The sequence below is a fragment of the Halichoerus grypus genome, chromosome X (assembly GCF_964656455.1).
Source record: "Halichoerus grypus chromosome X, mHalGry1.hap1.1, whole genome shotgun sequence".
NCBI classification, from domain to species: Eukaryota; Metazoa; Chordata; class Mammalia; order Carnivora; family Phocidae; genus Halichoerus; species Halichoerus grypus.
The window spans coordinates 27,522,685-27,537,564 of NC_135727.1; the positions used below are offsets into that span (position 1 = coordinate 27,522,685).

General features: G+C 42.0%; 1 protein-coding gene across 6 annotated transcripts in view; it reads right to left on the bottom strand.

Moving 5' to 3' along the window:
* GRIA3 (glutamate ionotropic receptor AMPA type subunit 3) overlaps positions 1-14,880 on the bottom strand; it is a 275,580-nt gene that overhangs the window by 15,634 nt on the left and 245,066 nt on the right. For 4 of the 6 annotated variants that reach the window (XM_078064947.1, XM_078064946.1, XM_078064945.1 and 1 more), the window contains one exon: positions 8,706-8,953. In XM_078064947.1, coding sequence (XP_077921073.1) covers positions 8,706-8,953 — 248 coding nt within the window. Of the gene's footprint in view, positions 1-8,029; positions 8,145-8,705; positions 8,954-14,880 lie in introns of all 6 variants that reach the window. The other 2 variants (XR_013444731.1, XM_078064943.1) reach the window with 1 other exon arrangement.

Consider the following 14,880-nt stretch of genomic DNA (forward strand, 5'->3'; position numbering starts at 1 on the left):
ACCCTTGCTTCTTGGTACCTAGTGATTTTTTTCCTGTTGAATGACTTCTTAGAATTGTCTTCAGCCCAGTGGAGGGAGGATTGCCATCCTCTCTTTCACTGGTTTTTCTACTGAAGATATTTCAGGTTTTCATGGGGACAAGTCACCTTTCCCAATTGCTCACTTGCTTCCCTCGCCTTTTCTGAAAAACTCCTAGCATCACTCAGGAAATCACAGGCATGTGCAGACAGGCAGCTAGAGACATCTCTGCCCAAGTAGGTCTTGATTTATTAAGTTGAAGCCAATTGATGACCAACCAAGAGAAGATTCTTTGCTAGATAAAAGGATTTACTCTAAGGTCCTTTATATTCTTTTCTGTTGGTTACCGTGGGATAGGTCACCTCTCCATACACTAGCTGTTAGAGGTCATCGTAGTTCAATATATGCCCTAGGCTACACTAGAATCTGGAGCCCTTAAAAAAAAAAAATCTCTATCCAATTCTTTCACAGGGCTTTCTGGATGCAGGACTCTAGGAGAATGAGGATTTAAGTCATTTCAATCCTTCTACCCTTGGATCAGCCTGAGCTTTCTCCACAACCTGGGAGCATGTTCCATACGACTGCTGACATTATTGGGCTCTGGCCACCCAGGCAACCCTCAGTCCCCAGGGGCAGCTACAATGATTTGCAGAGTTATGCAGAGCTTAGCTGCTAGAAGCTCCCTCTGAGTGAGAATTTATATCTATGTAGTTCACAAATGTAGCTCAAACCTATTTAACTCCTTGCTAATTAGACCATAATTTAATACAAGTGCAAAGAGCAAATTCAATAATGCATGCACATAACATGAGGAGTTGAAAGCTGTGAGTCATTTTACTAAGGGCCTAACAATGCTAGTGACTGAAACCTATCAATGAGCATCTATGCTAGAGGAGCAGCTCCAGAAGTCAATTGTGGATATGTGAGTAAAGCCAGTGCATTTCCAGACGGTAATCTCTCAGATTCAAAGTGATAGACCCCTTGAGTCCACAAGTTGTGAATTTCACTGATGGACTTCGGCAAAACCGGGACTTTGTCCAACCTCTCCCTTTAGAACAGGAATCCAAAACCATTATTGGTGTGGACTAACTCACACAACCCAATTTGTTTGGGAGGACTTCTTACTCTGTTTGTCCCTGATAGAGAGAAGGAGCTCAGGGAAGATGCTAAGCATCTGGAGAAGCCAGTTTTGGTTAAAACGTGGCCACAGATACTTCCCCCAGTCATAATTGATATGATGCACTTGAAAACTCTGTTTTAAGATCCATTAAAAACTCAAACTATCAAATTTGGTTGGGCTTTATGACTTATAAACGTGTTTCCTTTAGTTCATCCCAATGGCACCAAGAAAGAAAAACCTAGCTGGACAAGACAGACAGAAACCGATCTCATGTTAGATCAGAAACTCACATGACACGTGTTTCTGAAGATGTCGAGTTCATGCCCCTGACTCTAGGCAAAATGTTCATCGAGAGTTTAATCTGATGGGTGTCGGCATCTTCTTTTCTCCCCAAAAGCCCTCTCTTCAGCATGACCCATAGAAAAATAATCAGTCTTAGCTTATGCTCCATTAGATTGCAACAAATGGGGTCTATCTATCAGATCCGAAAGCTGACTACTGGTTGCCAGGCCAGGACACATTCCATCCTTTCCTAGCATGCAGTCCAGCATCCACTTCTCTGCCCTTTCCAGCAGTGAGGCTACATAAGACACACCAGCAGACTCAGTCTCTCCCTCTCATTCTCTCTCGCTTGCTCGCTCGCTCTCTTTTTTAGATGCAAAGTGTGCTATTGCCTTCAGTTTGTATTTTGAGAAATATTTCCTTCAAGGCCAGATGAAATTCAGCTTTACAGGGAATTTAGTGCTTGCAACACACTTTTGCCACCTGCGACCAATGGGGATTTGCCTCACGTGCCAAGGGCCAAATGCTGTACCGCTCTCTAGAAAGTCAAAAGAGAATGGATTTCCATTGTTCTCCATAAATTTGCCCCCACCCTTCTCCACCAACTTCAACTCCCACCCTCATTGCATATATTTCAATCATTTCAAATCTTTCATGTCTCGGTTCCATGGCTGTCTTGCCTTTCGGAGAGTGTAGTTCTATAACCTTCTCTCCAGATGAAAGGAAACCAAATGATTTGGTCTTAGTGGGGCAGAAAGGGTATAAACACACACCATTTCACTCTGCCTCTGTGGCCGTGTCTCTCCTGTCGGCAATTGTATAACAGCATTCTTACCTGCAGGCTTTTCTCTCCTGCTGCTCTTTCAGTAGCTCAGGTGTTGAACATTTAGTCATTATTTGTCAATAAGAAACACATTCAAGTTATCAGGATAACACCAAAGGCAAATCATCACGTCTTAATCATAGAAATCATGTTAAGGCCACGCAATTGCCAAAAAAAAAAAAAAAAATCGCTAGAATGGATTAATTAAAACAATTTTTTTTTCTGGGACTACAACTTTTTCCTGGTGGTAGAATTGATTCTTTAACACCATCTGGCAAAAATCAGTGGTTTTGGCAGTCACTGGACTGGTTCAGTTCTTAAGGCAAAAAAGGTCCCTTGCTTGAAGCAGCCACTTGAGAGAAAGTGAGGGTTTGCTCTTGGGAAGAAGACCTGAGTAAAGTTCAAGGAGCAAATTTAGTCACTACCAGCAAAGAAAACTGTCAGGTTCTTCATACTTCCAGGAGGCAGCACCAGCACAGAGACATGCAAACCAACGAAGAGCATAATATACTCACCCTACTCCTTGATCCCAAACCAGTCTCGGTGATTCACAGGAACTTCTTCTAAGACCCAGGAAGTGCCATCGATCTGTAATGATTCTTGCCTACACACATAACAGTGTCAATAAAGAGTCATTGGGATCCATCTTAACCCTGGGCATCCAAAATGTCTACCTTTAGGGATGGCTTCTGCCAATAAAAGGTCCATCTTGTTGCAGGTAAAAGGCAGATGCAGATTCACATCCGTGACCCAAGGCCCAAGAATGTCAAAGAATTCTGGGTGTGGAAGAGAAGTGGTTAAGAGACGGTGGCATAGGAGAGGAGGATTGTAGACACACACGGAAGAAGGAATACACACACAACTGAGGCTCTCATTTATACATATGGGAAACATAGTATCACCTCATTCAGCTAAGGGCCACCAAATAGGAAGCTGAGGGCATTTGAAAGCAGGCTGTTCTAAAGTATAACTTTTTACTGTCTTTGAATATGAGACTTGCTAAGCAAATGCAGGAGATCAAAAACATGATTGCTAGTGATAGGAAGGAAGGACGCGTTTGAATTTCTTAAGAGAACAAACTCTTTTTAGGTCCTCTAAAAGCACCCACATGAAAAGAAACACAACTAATTTTAATTGCAAGCCACTTTTTGAATTTAGGAAAACAAGTTCCCTAAATGCTTTCCTAGCGTCACAGTGGCTATTCTAGTCCCTATATAGTTTTGAAGATAACAAAGCTGCGTTTCTCTAACGAGGTTCTGTAAATCATAATGATCACTCAACCATTTCTTTACTTAATCAAAGTTTAACTGCATTTCTCCCATCGTCATCCCTGACTTCCCGATATGCCTTGCAAGGTGAGGCACTGGTTGTGCAACTCTCCTTCCAGACGAGCGGTTCAGGGCGGTTCCATTGAAACATTCTGTTCCAGTGTTCCCCAAAGCACACAAAGCGTGCTGATTGTCAGCTTGGAAAAGACGGACACTAGAAGTCTAAATTCCTGGATAGAACTAAAGCCGGGACAATTTTAGGGTGAGGTGGGGGGAGGGCTTACAAAGTCTTGTCCCGCCAGGCACAGGTAGCTTGTTTCATAGAGCAGACCCCCTCTAGGAAGGTACAGCTACACAGGAAAGCTAAGCTGGTGCCCTTTCCCCAAGATTAAGGGAGTGAAGCAGGGTGAGCGGGGGCGGAATCAGAAGAATTTGGAAGTTTGAGGCGACAGGCAGCTGTGGAGGGAGGCTGATGTGCTTATGTGGTAATTCAGCAGCTAAATCCCTATTCTGCTGTGATTTACAGAGACAGACTTTCACTGGCTATGTCACAAACCCCCCGTGATCTGGGTTTATCGCTGAAACAACCTACTGGCTCTTAATTACCGCATTTACACAACACATTGTAATAACGCACTAACACAAAAGGGTGACTTGCAGGTTAAAAAATTCCCAAACCACAGCTCTAATTTTCATGATCCTTGGCTGTACATTTATAGTCCATCAAGGAAGGATCAGGTCTGATTTGTTTGTGTCCTATTAGCCCAGGTTCAGGAAATGGCTAAAACAGAGCAGGATTTCGGTGCAGGGGCCACCTTAGTGGCTGACCTTGTCTTAATTCCTTGCATTCCGAAAATGAGATAAAATCAGGGAAATGAAAGAAAATAAATATCTGTTGCATTAGTTTAAGCATGTGCACATTTAAAACAGCCTGAAAAATTGTCGGTTCCTTCCGTAGAAGGGTAACTTTTTGAGAGTAGGCTGAAAATTCATGATGTCTCATGCCAGGGGGGAAAAGTCAACAATTTAACATAATTGCCCACTTATTATTTTAAGGTTGCGGGAGAGAAACAGAGAGATAAGTATTGTAGGTTTTTCTCCCTCTCCTGGTTTCAGAGATAATAGGTGTGGAAGTGTTTTTGAAAAAGTAAAAGCACTCATAAATGTCAGGCTTTGTGATTATTGTCATTTTTAGTAATCAGCACTGAGGGCTGAAATGGCTTAAATATGCCAATTGCCTTGTAACCAAGGTAGTTGAGAATGAACCTGGTTTTCGTGGAAATATCTTACATGCAATCAGCTTTGCATTGCTCATTGGATGGGTCTATGTGATCAATTGCTGTCTGCAATATTATCACAAGAGGTGACCCTGAAAGTCAGCAGAGATTTGTGACAGCATTAGCTGTGTGACCATCTCAAAGTCACCACCATCTCTGGGTCTCATTCTCCGTGAAATGATGGTACATTCAACAGTCAATTGTCAGGTCACCTGGGGATGGGATACAATGCGGAAGTGTAATTCTCAAGCCACTTTACTAATACAGTCAAACCTCACTGATTTGGACTAACATAGGGGAAGGACTGTCTCAATGAGAAAGTCCTGAATTACCAAACAGGCTTGAGGAATGACAGCTTTATTACTTTAGGTCTGTTTTGTAATTCAAACTCACTATAATACACTGCCGTAGTAGAGGTCCTTGTGAGAACTACTTTAGCAGATAGATTTGTAATAAATATGATGCTATCTAACGAATGCTTGCAATGTTTGCGAAAAAAATTTGTTCTCTTAAGGAAGAAATTCAACTGACAATCTAAACTCTTCATTTGCTTAACAAACCTCTCCTGGCCCCTTTCTTGATGCTATGCGGGTAGACAGTCCACTGGTCCCTGTCAGGTTTGTCACAAATTGTAAATCTGAGGGCTCCAGATTAATGGGGCTTCGCTGCCTTTTCTACCTTCTCCACTGATTTGCTTTTGGCGTCACCACCAAATAGTGGTAAAAACAAATTCAAGTTCATCTCTTGCCCCTTCTCTTGCTCACTCTCAGCAAACAGCAGGTAGCGAGAAGGGAGAGGACAAAGGCAAACTCCTTGGTAATCCGGAAACAGAATAAGCAATCGTTGGAGATGCGGCACTCATCATACTATTATCCATAGCTGAGAAAGGGGTTGACTTATTTCAAAAGGCTGGCTGGAGGGATGACCGAAACAAGTGATTTTGAAAGATGCCTGGCAGGTAGCACTAGTGTCAAAGAAGCTGGAAACATTTAGGCTCTACTGAACTGTTTTTCCTACTTGCATATCGAAAATCAGATCATCTGGAAATCGTGGGCTGGCAATAAGGTTACTTGATAACCTTGCAGCAGTATCAGCTGAGGAAAAAGAGAAAAGCTTGATTGTTGGTTGTAATTAGCAAAGAGCCGGTCTAAAGTTTTAGGGGTCTTCAGGATACCAAAACCTCGGGGTGAAAAGTAAAAATTCGGCCAACTACATGCAGATTTGTTTTTGGTTTGTGTAACAGCAAACATCTGGTTATTTGAAAACTTCTGGGCACTTGGCATCATGTGGATGTTTTAGAGGCATCTTGACGCAGTCCATGGCTCCTCTGTAACCATGCTGAGGGTGAAGGATGGAGTCACGAGAGCAATGTATCCAATCCAGCTCACTTTTCATTCTGCAACTCACTTGAGTGAGAAAATTAGGTTCTCCGTGGCTTGCTAAGAACACGAGAAAAAGACCAGGAAGAAGGTGCTAAATGCTCTAGGCATCAGGTTAGCCCCTGCAAACTCAACTGAGCCGAAAGCTTGGCTAAGCTGTCAATGTTATCGGTTCACACTGGTGGGAAAGGAAGTTACTGCTTTCTGACACAGTAAAACCTTGATTAATTGGAATCCATAAGGGAGGAATAGAATTTTCACTAAGAGTACTCATTTTGTTTCATTCTTGGCTAACAACATGTTTTTCCCCCCCCCAAAATGCTTGTATCCACTTTCTCGCCTCCAGGAAGCAGCCTCTAATGTTTGAGGGTCAATCCAGATGGAGAGAAGATATGGGAGACAAAGCTGAATGTGACCTAACCATAGGTCATCTCTTGGCAAGTGATTTAAAAGAAAAAAATCAATTCCTTGCAGAATTCTTCTTTTTTGGTACTATTGCTGCTTTCTCATCAATGTGGAGTACTGAGGAGGGGAAATTCAGTTAGTTGGGGTACTGGTTAGATGAGTTCTGGTTAATCAAGGTTTTACAATAAAAGACCTCGCCAATGCGTGGTAAGATTATGGGCTGAAGAAAGTTGTATTTGAATTTATCTCTTTGAAAGTGCTCTGTATCAGTGTTTCCAAACCCATAATATACTGCAGACTGGCCAACTAACTTTTCCATCAGGATCCTGAGGAATGGAGAGAGAAAGAGAAGAGCAGAGGTGTAACCATTGTCTCTGAAGGAGAAAAGGGTTGGCTTGCCTGTCTGTTGGCCTGTGTGTGGGAAACACTGTTCTTCACCTTAAGATGCCCATGGGTATCTTGGTTGTACAAGAGTTGATCTTACATGCTTCAATATAATTCGCATGCCCTTTAGGTCATGGAGGATTTTGTTTTCAGGTCCTCTCTTGTACTTACCCAACGTGTCCTTCCATTACTTGGTATCATGGCTTCTGAGCTTGCCCCTATTTCTTGTTGCTTGGATGAAGGCTATTCGTTTCGTTCTTTCTAGCCCTGAAGAGCATTGTGGAGCCAAAGGAATGCCAAGTAAGATGGATTTTCTCATGAAGGCAGCCTGGATAACAATTAGACCTACCTGAACCAAGAACATGGCTAAGGAGAAGCCAAATCAGGGATTTATACACATGGAGTATCACAGTTAGACGACGCACTTGTTTAAATATACAGAATGTCTTTGCCAAATCTGGATATGGGGTGGCCTATTGAAGAAAGACCCCATTTAACTTGAAACCGAGCTGGTTCTTTGGCTTTCAAGTTAAGTGGGGCCAGCTTAAACAGGCCATCACATATCAAGAACACCATCTCATCACTCACACATAATTGAAGAAGCCAACTCTAATCAACCAACCAACCAACCAACCAACCTCTGTGAGCAACCGTCATGCCTTGGGGAAAAAAAAAAGGCTGTAACCTGACTTTTCAGTAGGTAGATTTGATTTCTCACACCACTGGTGTGAGGCAGGCAGGGATAGTCTTAAGGCAAGCCTGGGGCTCTTGAAAGCCTAGGCCGTTGAAACCCACACTATGGCCTTCATAAGGCAACCAGTCTGGCGTGTGAGGGGAAGGGAGGGGTGTGGAGGGGGAGCCTCTGTCTGGGAGTTTAAGAAGGGACCCAAGTTAGATCAAAAATGCGGGCAGTGCCCTGGAGTCTTTCTGGTTCCCAAAGCTGCCAGGCAGGGGAATAACCTGGTCATTCCACCTTATGTGTGAGTCTTGTGCTCTCTCCTCAATAATAAGATAACAGTCTTGCCGATTACTCGTCACTAAGGGTACCCGGTTGTGGTGACATTGAGGCTGACCTTGGAGTCACCGCCCCCGCTGCCGCACTCTCCTTTGTCGTACCACCATTTGTTTTTCAATTTGTCCAAGAGGCCTTGCTCATTCAGTTTTAATACTGCCAGGTTAACAGCATTTCTTGAAACGATAAAACATAACTTGTAAGAAAATGCACAAATGCTTAGGAAATCGTTAACGTATAAAAAGGAGCACAAGAGGACAAATTGGCTAAATTTCACAGAACGTGGAGCTATAAAAATGTCTGTACAGCAAATACAGGGTTAAATATTGGAAGGTGGCATGGAGGATAACATTTGCTCAAAACTGAAGTGTGCGGGATGGGGAAATTGTCTTTGAGAAAAAAAGTAACAAGAACACCACATCCATGCAATTAACATTCGTCACATATGGCACCATAACTTGGCTTTTACCATTTAAATTGAAAAAGCCGTTGAACTGTAAAATTAAAACAGCAACAAACAGTCAGAGAGGACAACACAGAGAGAGAACATTAAAAAAAAATGGATGCATTAAATCGATGAAACCATAATTTACCGTCTTATTTAACTCCATGGAATAGTGTAGGTTTTAAACTTTAAAAGTTACCTCAAAATCCACAAGAAAGAAAATGACAACAAAATGCATCAGGGTAGGTGGAATACTATAACAACACGGATATTGTTATATTATTCCACCCACCTTAATGCTGAGCCTTTAGGGGTTGCCACACCATAGCCTTTGGAATCCAGATTTCCACCAACTTTCATGGTATCACACGGTTTTCTCTGCTCAATGTACTCATTCATGGTTGACTCCAGCAGGAAGGCAAACTTCCCCTTGGACTTCCGCACTCGGGCCACTCCGTCTGCTGTCGTTTTGGTAAACACAGATGGCTCTGCTGATTTCATGTAAGACCACATTTTCTCATAGACTGCAATTTTGGACCTCTGCAACAGAGAGAAGGATTCTTAGAGCTACCAGATATTAGCACTGGAAAAGGCCTCGGCACAGTGGTTTTTGAACGTGCTCGATTGCCGCTCGCAGGAAGAAGAGCAGGCCACGCTGTGACCCGGTAGGTACACGCATACGTATGTAAGCGTGGTTCCACAATCGGTTTCTCAAAACTGCCCTCGTCTTTGCGATGTGTGATGCTCTCTGATATTTTCCACCCTATTCTAATTCACTGCAAACACACACACACACACACACACACACACACACACACACACACACAAGTCAGGACGCACTGAATTGATTTCGTGGCTCCACTAATGGGTTTGCAATCTAGTTTGAAAAACACTTTCTTGGTTCAATCTTCCTCTCCATTCAGGAATCTCCCCTATGATATCCTGCTCTGTGGTTACCTTTACCTGCCTGAAAAAAACTGCCATTGGAGGGAAGCGTAAACCATTTTAGTGAGCCCACTCCGGCACAGGGCATCAATTATTGGAAGAAAGTCCTTTCTTATTCCGAGCTGAAATTTCTCTCTCTGTAACTCCCAACCTTTATCACTATCTGCAAGAGCTCTGCAAGGCAATCCCATCTCTGCTTCTGCATGATGGCGGTTGTTAAACCCTCTCTTCGTCTGGTCAAACTCCACTGATGTCTAAAGCTATTTCCAGAATGCTCACAGTTTTGGTCTATCTCCCATAGGATTTGAGCTAGCAATGCCTCTCTTTAATTAGATTGCCTAGAGATAGACATGGTACCCCAGATATCCGACAAAGACAGAATGGAAAGACACACGGTTTGCTTCTAGTCATTGGAGCATTATTTTCTAGCACAACACTGCCTGAGTTTGCATTAATGTATTTAGCCTTTCATCCATCCTTTTAACAAATATTTCTTGAGCATCTGCTATATCTAAAGCATTCTACTGGGGGTGTGAAGAATATAATAGAGAGTGAATAGGGTCCCTCTTTCAACTCAGGTGGAGGCCAAACCCCAACTTTTAGTTCTTCCTGCCAAACCAAGTTTCCCTCATTTTTACCATTTTGGATTTTGAATTTAATGCCATTAAATTTCATCTCAATTCAGGTGGTCCTTAGAACATGTACTAAATGCTTATAGCTCTGTATTAGGCATTCTGGAGAATATAAAGGGAGTGTGATCTCAATGACCCCAGAACTTCCAACTGAGTTGGGAGCTAGGTCCTTAGGAATGAAAACCCTACAGAAAAATTCTGAAGTGCTATTTGACCAGAGGTGAGGAAGCACGGTAGAAACTAGAAACCTATGCCATGATATCAAGTGTCATTTTATGGGCTCTCCTGGCCCCGACCTCAGGTTTTTTGATTGTTAATTTAGCTGCTCTCCTCTGGATTTTGGCTGACAACCTTCTTGAGGCCAGCTTAAGTAATTCCAGCTCCCAGAGCTATGGCCATGGAAAGTGTTTATGGCAATCAGATCCCCCACTGAGGCCCTCACTGAGCCACTGAAACTGTTCACTGAGATTGGAAATATGGTTTCCATGTTTGCTTTGCAAAAAGAACAGGAAAAAGAAAAAGCCAATATGGCTGAAGCCAAATGAGCAAAAGGGAGAATGGTAGGAAAGGAGTTTAGAATGATAATCAGAGGTCAGATCTTGTAGGACCCTGTAGGTCATGGTAAAACATTTGGATTTATTCTGACTGAAAACGAAAGATTGTGAGGAGGGGTGTGATAAGATCCGATTTAAAGTTTTAAAACATTACTCTGGCTGCTCTATGGAGAATCCACTCTAAGGTGGGCCAGAGTGGAAGCGAGGGGACTGGTTAGGGGGCTATTCTAGTAGTCCGGGGAGAGATGGTGGTGGCTTCGACTAGGTTGGGAGCAATAGAGGTAGAAAGAAGAGATATGTTTTGGGGAGACAGCACACAAGCCTTGCCGATGGACATCTCCACCTGATGGTCCTATAGACACTTTGAGATTAAACATTTCCAAACCCAACTTACTATCTTTCTTAGAAAGCCTGGCTCTCCTAAATTCTATCAGTAAACCACCTAACATTCAAGCTAGAAAGTTTGGTTTTGGCACCTTCCTCAGCCTCTCATTATGCCATGTCTATTCTGACACAGAAATGTAGGATCTGTCCTTTTGTCTTCTTTCCATCCTCATTACCATTGTCCTGGAGCAAGCTCCCATCATTTTTTGGTCTGGACTACATTGCTTCCTAATTGCTCTCCTGGCTTCATCTCTCTCTTCAATTTATCTTCCAGTGATCCTTCCAAAATGTAAATCTGATCATTCTTTAAAATCTCCTGATAGTTCCCTAAAACCTACAGGACAAAATTCAGACTCTTATGTATGATATTTAAGAGACTTTATGATCTTGAACTACACTCTCCTATGATCTAGTCACATCAGACTACTCACTGTTCACTGAAATAGGCCACACAACTTCACGTCTTATGCCTTTGGTTATGCTTTTGCTTCTGCCTGAATTATCCCTATTCACCTTACAAGGTCCAGAGCAAATATCATGTCTTCTGTGAAATCTTTCCTGACTCTCCCCTGGTCCCACAGAAGTGCTTTCTTGGGTGCTCCGAAAGCACTTTTGCTCATACCTTTGCTACAGAGCTTACTGGAATGCATTTTGGTGAGTTGGCTATGTGACTGTCTTACATTACTGGGTGTTGTTGAGGACAAAGTCCATGCCTGATTCCGTTTGGTAGCCCTCTTGGCAGCCAGCACAAGATATATTTGCTTAATAACTGAAGCTTAGCCTGATCAGGGTGACATCTAGATTGTTGGTCAAAGGTATTGGAAGGTTGGTGAAAAATGGCTACCAGCACTAGTTTTAGAGCACTGTAGAATTCTAGAGCTGAAGTCACTCTTAAGATCATTGGATCCAATTTCCAGCTGAACCAATCAGGATATATGCTTTGTAATCCGTTTTGTTTTGTTTTTGTTTTTGCCACGTGGTCCGCCTTTGTTGTCCACACCAGTAACTCTCCCCTAATAATCAGGTCTTCTAAGATTGAAATCTCACCCATCAACATTTATGCTCATTCCATATCCCATTATCCTCATCTGACACATAAAACAACTTCTAAACATCACAATGAAATGCATTCTCAATGACTGAATTTTATCTCAGTAGGAATTTCCTAGTCAGTGGCTCAAAGAATTTTTAAAAACAGTAAATAATTCAGATGCATTGAAAGATACAAAAAAATAATGTAAGAACACCTTGTATCTGCCACAAAACGCAACAAAACATTATGAAGTCAGTTGAAGTCTGACTATATTCCCCTTCCTAACTGCATACCCTTCCTCTAGACCAAAAGTAACCATTACACTGAATTTGGTCTTTATCATTCCCTTGCATCTCTTTATATTTTTATGAGAATAAATACATCTCCTTTGTGATAGCTGCAGAACATTTCAATCTATGGCTATACCATACTTTATCTACACAATCTTCTATTGAAGGACTTTTAGGTCAGTTCCCATTTCTTTTTTGGTATTAGAGATAACACCGTAGTAGGTGCATATCTCTGTGCACTTGTAAAGAGGTATTTTGTGTTCATCTCGCCCGATCAAACCTGAGTGAAAGCGGGAGGCGGGTAGGCCAATTTGTGTCTTATGCTATTTGCAAACAGTCTGTGGCTTCCAAAGATAAATTTATAAGGCAAAGGCAAAGGGGTCTGTGAATTCTGATCCGAATACACTATAATTTGGATTCATTTACTTCATCATTTACTTGAGCTCTTTGATTGCTGATATAGGTTTAAAGGTTTATTCTTTTAGGTAATGATGAATGTCTAGGAGAATAAATGGCACTGCTCGAAGTGGGCACTTTAAATGTGTGTGATGTACATGCAGCAGATATTAATGAATGCAGTAAATGAAAAGTTAGTTAGTGGCAGAAATGACTGGGTCCTGGTTAATGACTGAATTCTGAACTAGGTTAAGAAGGGGAAAAAGCAATGGCTCATAAGTGAGAAAAATTAAGCTGAAACGTTTGTCTTCCTAACTAGCGTTTAAGTGACAGTCTAACATTTAGATCAAAAAGAAGAAAAAAAAAATCACTAGCATTTTTTTTTTTTTTTTTGCAGTCTGTCTTATTTTGGCTGAAATACTGAAGGCAATAAAAGGAATTGAATCTTAGCTCAATCATCTGGGAGAAATTAAAAAAATTATGGGCAAGTTCATTTTTCTCAAACCCGCCATGATTCATCTATTTCGTCCCACAGAGTACCATGTTGTACCTAAGAAGGAATGAGCGAGGGGTATGCAGAGAGGCTGCACGGAATTCTCTTAGCACTACTAGATAATTAGCATATGAGATCCAAAACGGAGAAATCCATGAATGGAGGAGGAGCAGATGAATCCAAAACAGCAGATAAAGCAGAGCTCTAGCATTCATGGACTCAACAGTCACTGTTCCAACTACTTGTAATAAATCATGAAGGTCAACCATATGGAGGAATTTGCCTTCTTGTTGAGTGGAGATTTGAATCTTGGGCCCAGTGAGGTTGACGCGTGGAAACGTGATCAGTGACCGCACTTAGCCTGCCACTCCGACTTTGTATGTCTTTGCAGTGCTGGTTGCTCTTCATCACTGTGCGTAAGTATTCCTCTGGAGACCCAGGTAATACAAGGTAACTGTATAGCGCAGTGGTTGAGAGTGTGGAGTCACAATGCTTGGGTTTGAATCCCACTTGCTGGGTGCATTAAGTTATCTAAGCCCCTGTGTGTCTCAATTTCCTCATCCATCAAATGGGATAATTTTTTTTTTTTAAAGTGCCTACTTCAAGGGATTCTTGGGAGAAATTGCATGAGTTAATACATGCATCTCACTTAGAACAGTGCCTGGCACACAGGCAGTGCTGAAACCATTACATGTTTTTATAGTACAGAAAGTGTAATTTGTTTTCGTGGCAGAATTTAATAGCTTTATCAATTACTTTAGTCCCATAGTCACAGAATCATTACTTCATTTCATGGAGGGAATGATATGTTCAAGTGTTACTCACGTATTTGGGTCCTCAGATATATTCCTGGTGAATGCCCATGGTCTGTCATCAATAAAAGTCGTTCCCATTTGATTTGGATTTAAAAAACTTGTTGGAAGAAAAATGGGTAGGATGGCAAATTTTCCTTTAAAATTTATGTTTGGTAGTTTAGTTGAGGTTCATACATTAAAATCCCCATTAACCAGAACACTGCTACTAGGGAGACCTGGTGAATGAAGCTTTCTGCCTCCCTAAGAGTTAAATTAGAATATCCACTTGGTCAACAGAACATCCAATTGGAATCAGTAGAGGAACAGGCTTTAAGAAATAGAAGAGACCTTAAATACTATCTGGTCCCGCCTCTCACCCAATGCAGCAATGGCTTCGCTCCTCAAATGTCTGTGGTGGTGAGGCACTCCTGAGTTCAGAAGAGGCTCATAGTTTATGACAGTTCAAGTTGATGGAAAATTCTTTTGGTTGGACTGACATCCTTCATGAGAGTCCCTCTCCCCTCCAGTCCTAAGCCTTCTGCTTGAATTGGGCAGTCTCTCCTTTCTGCTTCCATTTCTCCACTGTAGGTAGCACTGGTTTTATTGCTTTGTAATGGTCATCTCCAGTGCAATCTGAGCTCCTTGGGAATAGCAATTATGTCTCTCTCTCTTTCTCTCTCTTTTTTTGTCTCTGCATTCCCAGTGACTAGCATAATGTCTGGCACGTAGGAAACTCTCACTATGTATCTGTGGAATGAATGAATATTACAATTGCAGTTCTACCTACTGGTCCGAATTCTGCGCTCTGTAGCAATACAGAATAAATATGCTCTTTTCCACATGGTGTGCAGCCTGAAGATGCCCACCACCATGTCGCCTGTTAACTGTCCCTTTCGCAGGCTAAACATTGTAAGGGCCTTTGTTTATTACCCTCATGACATGAATT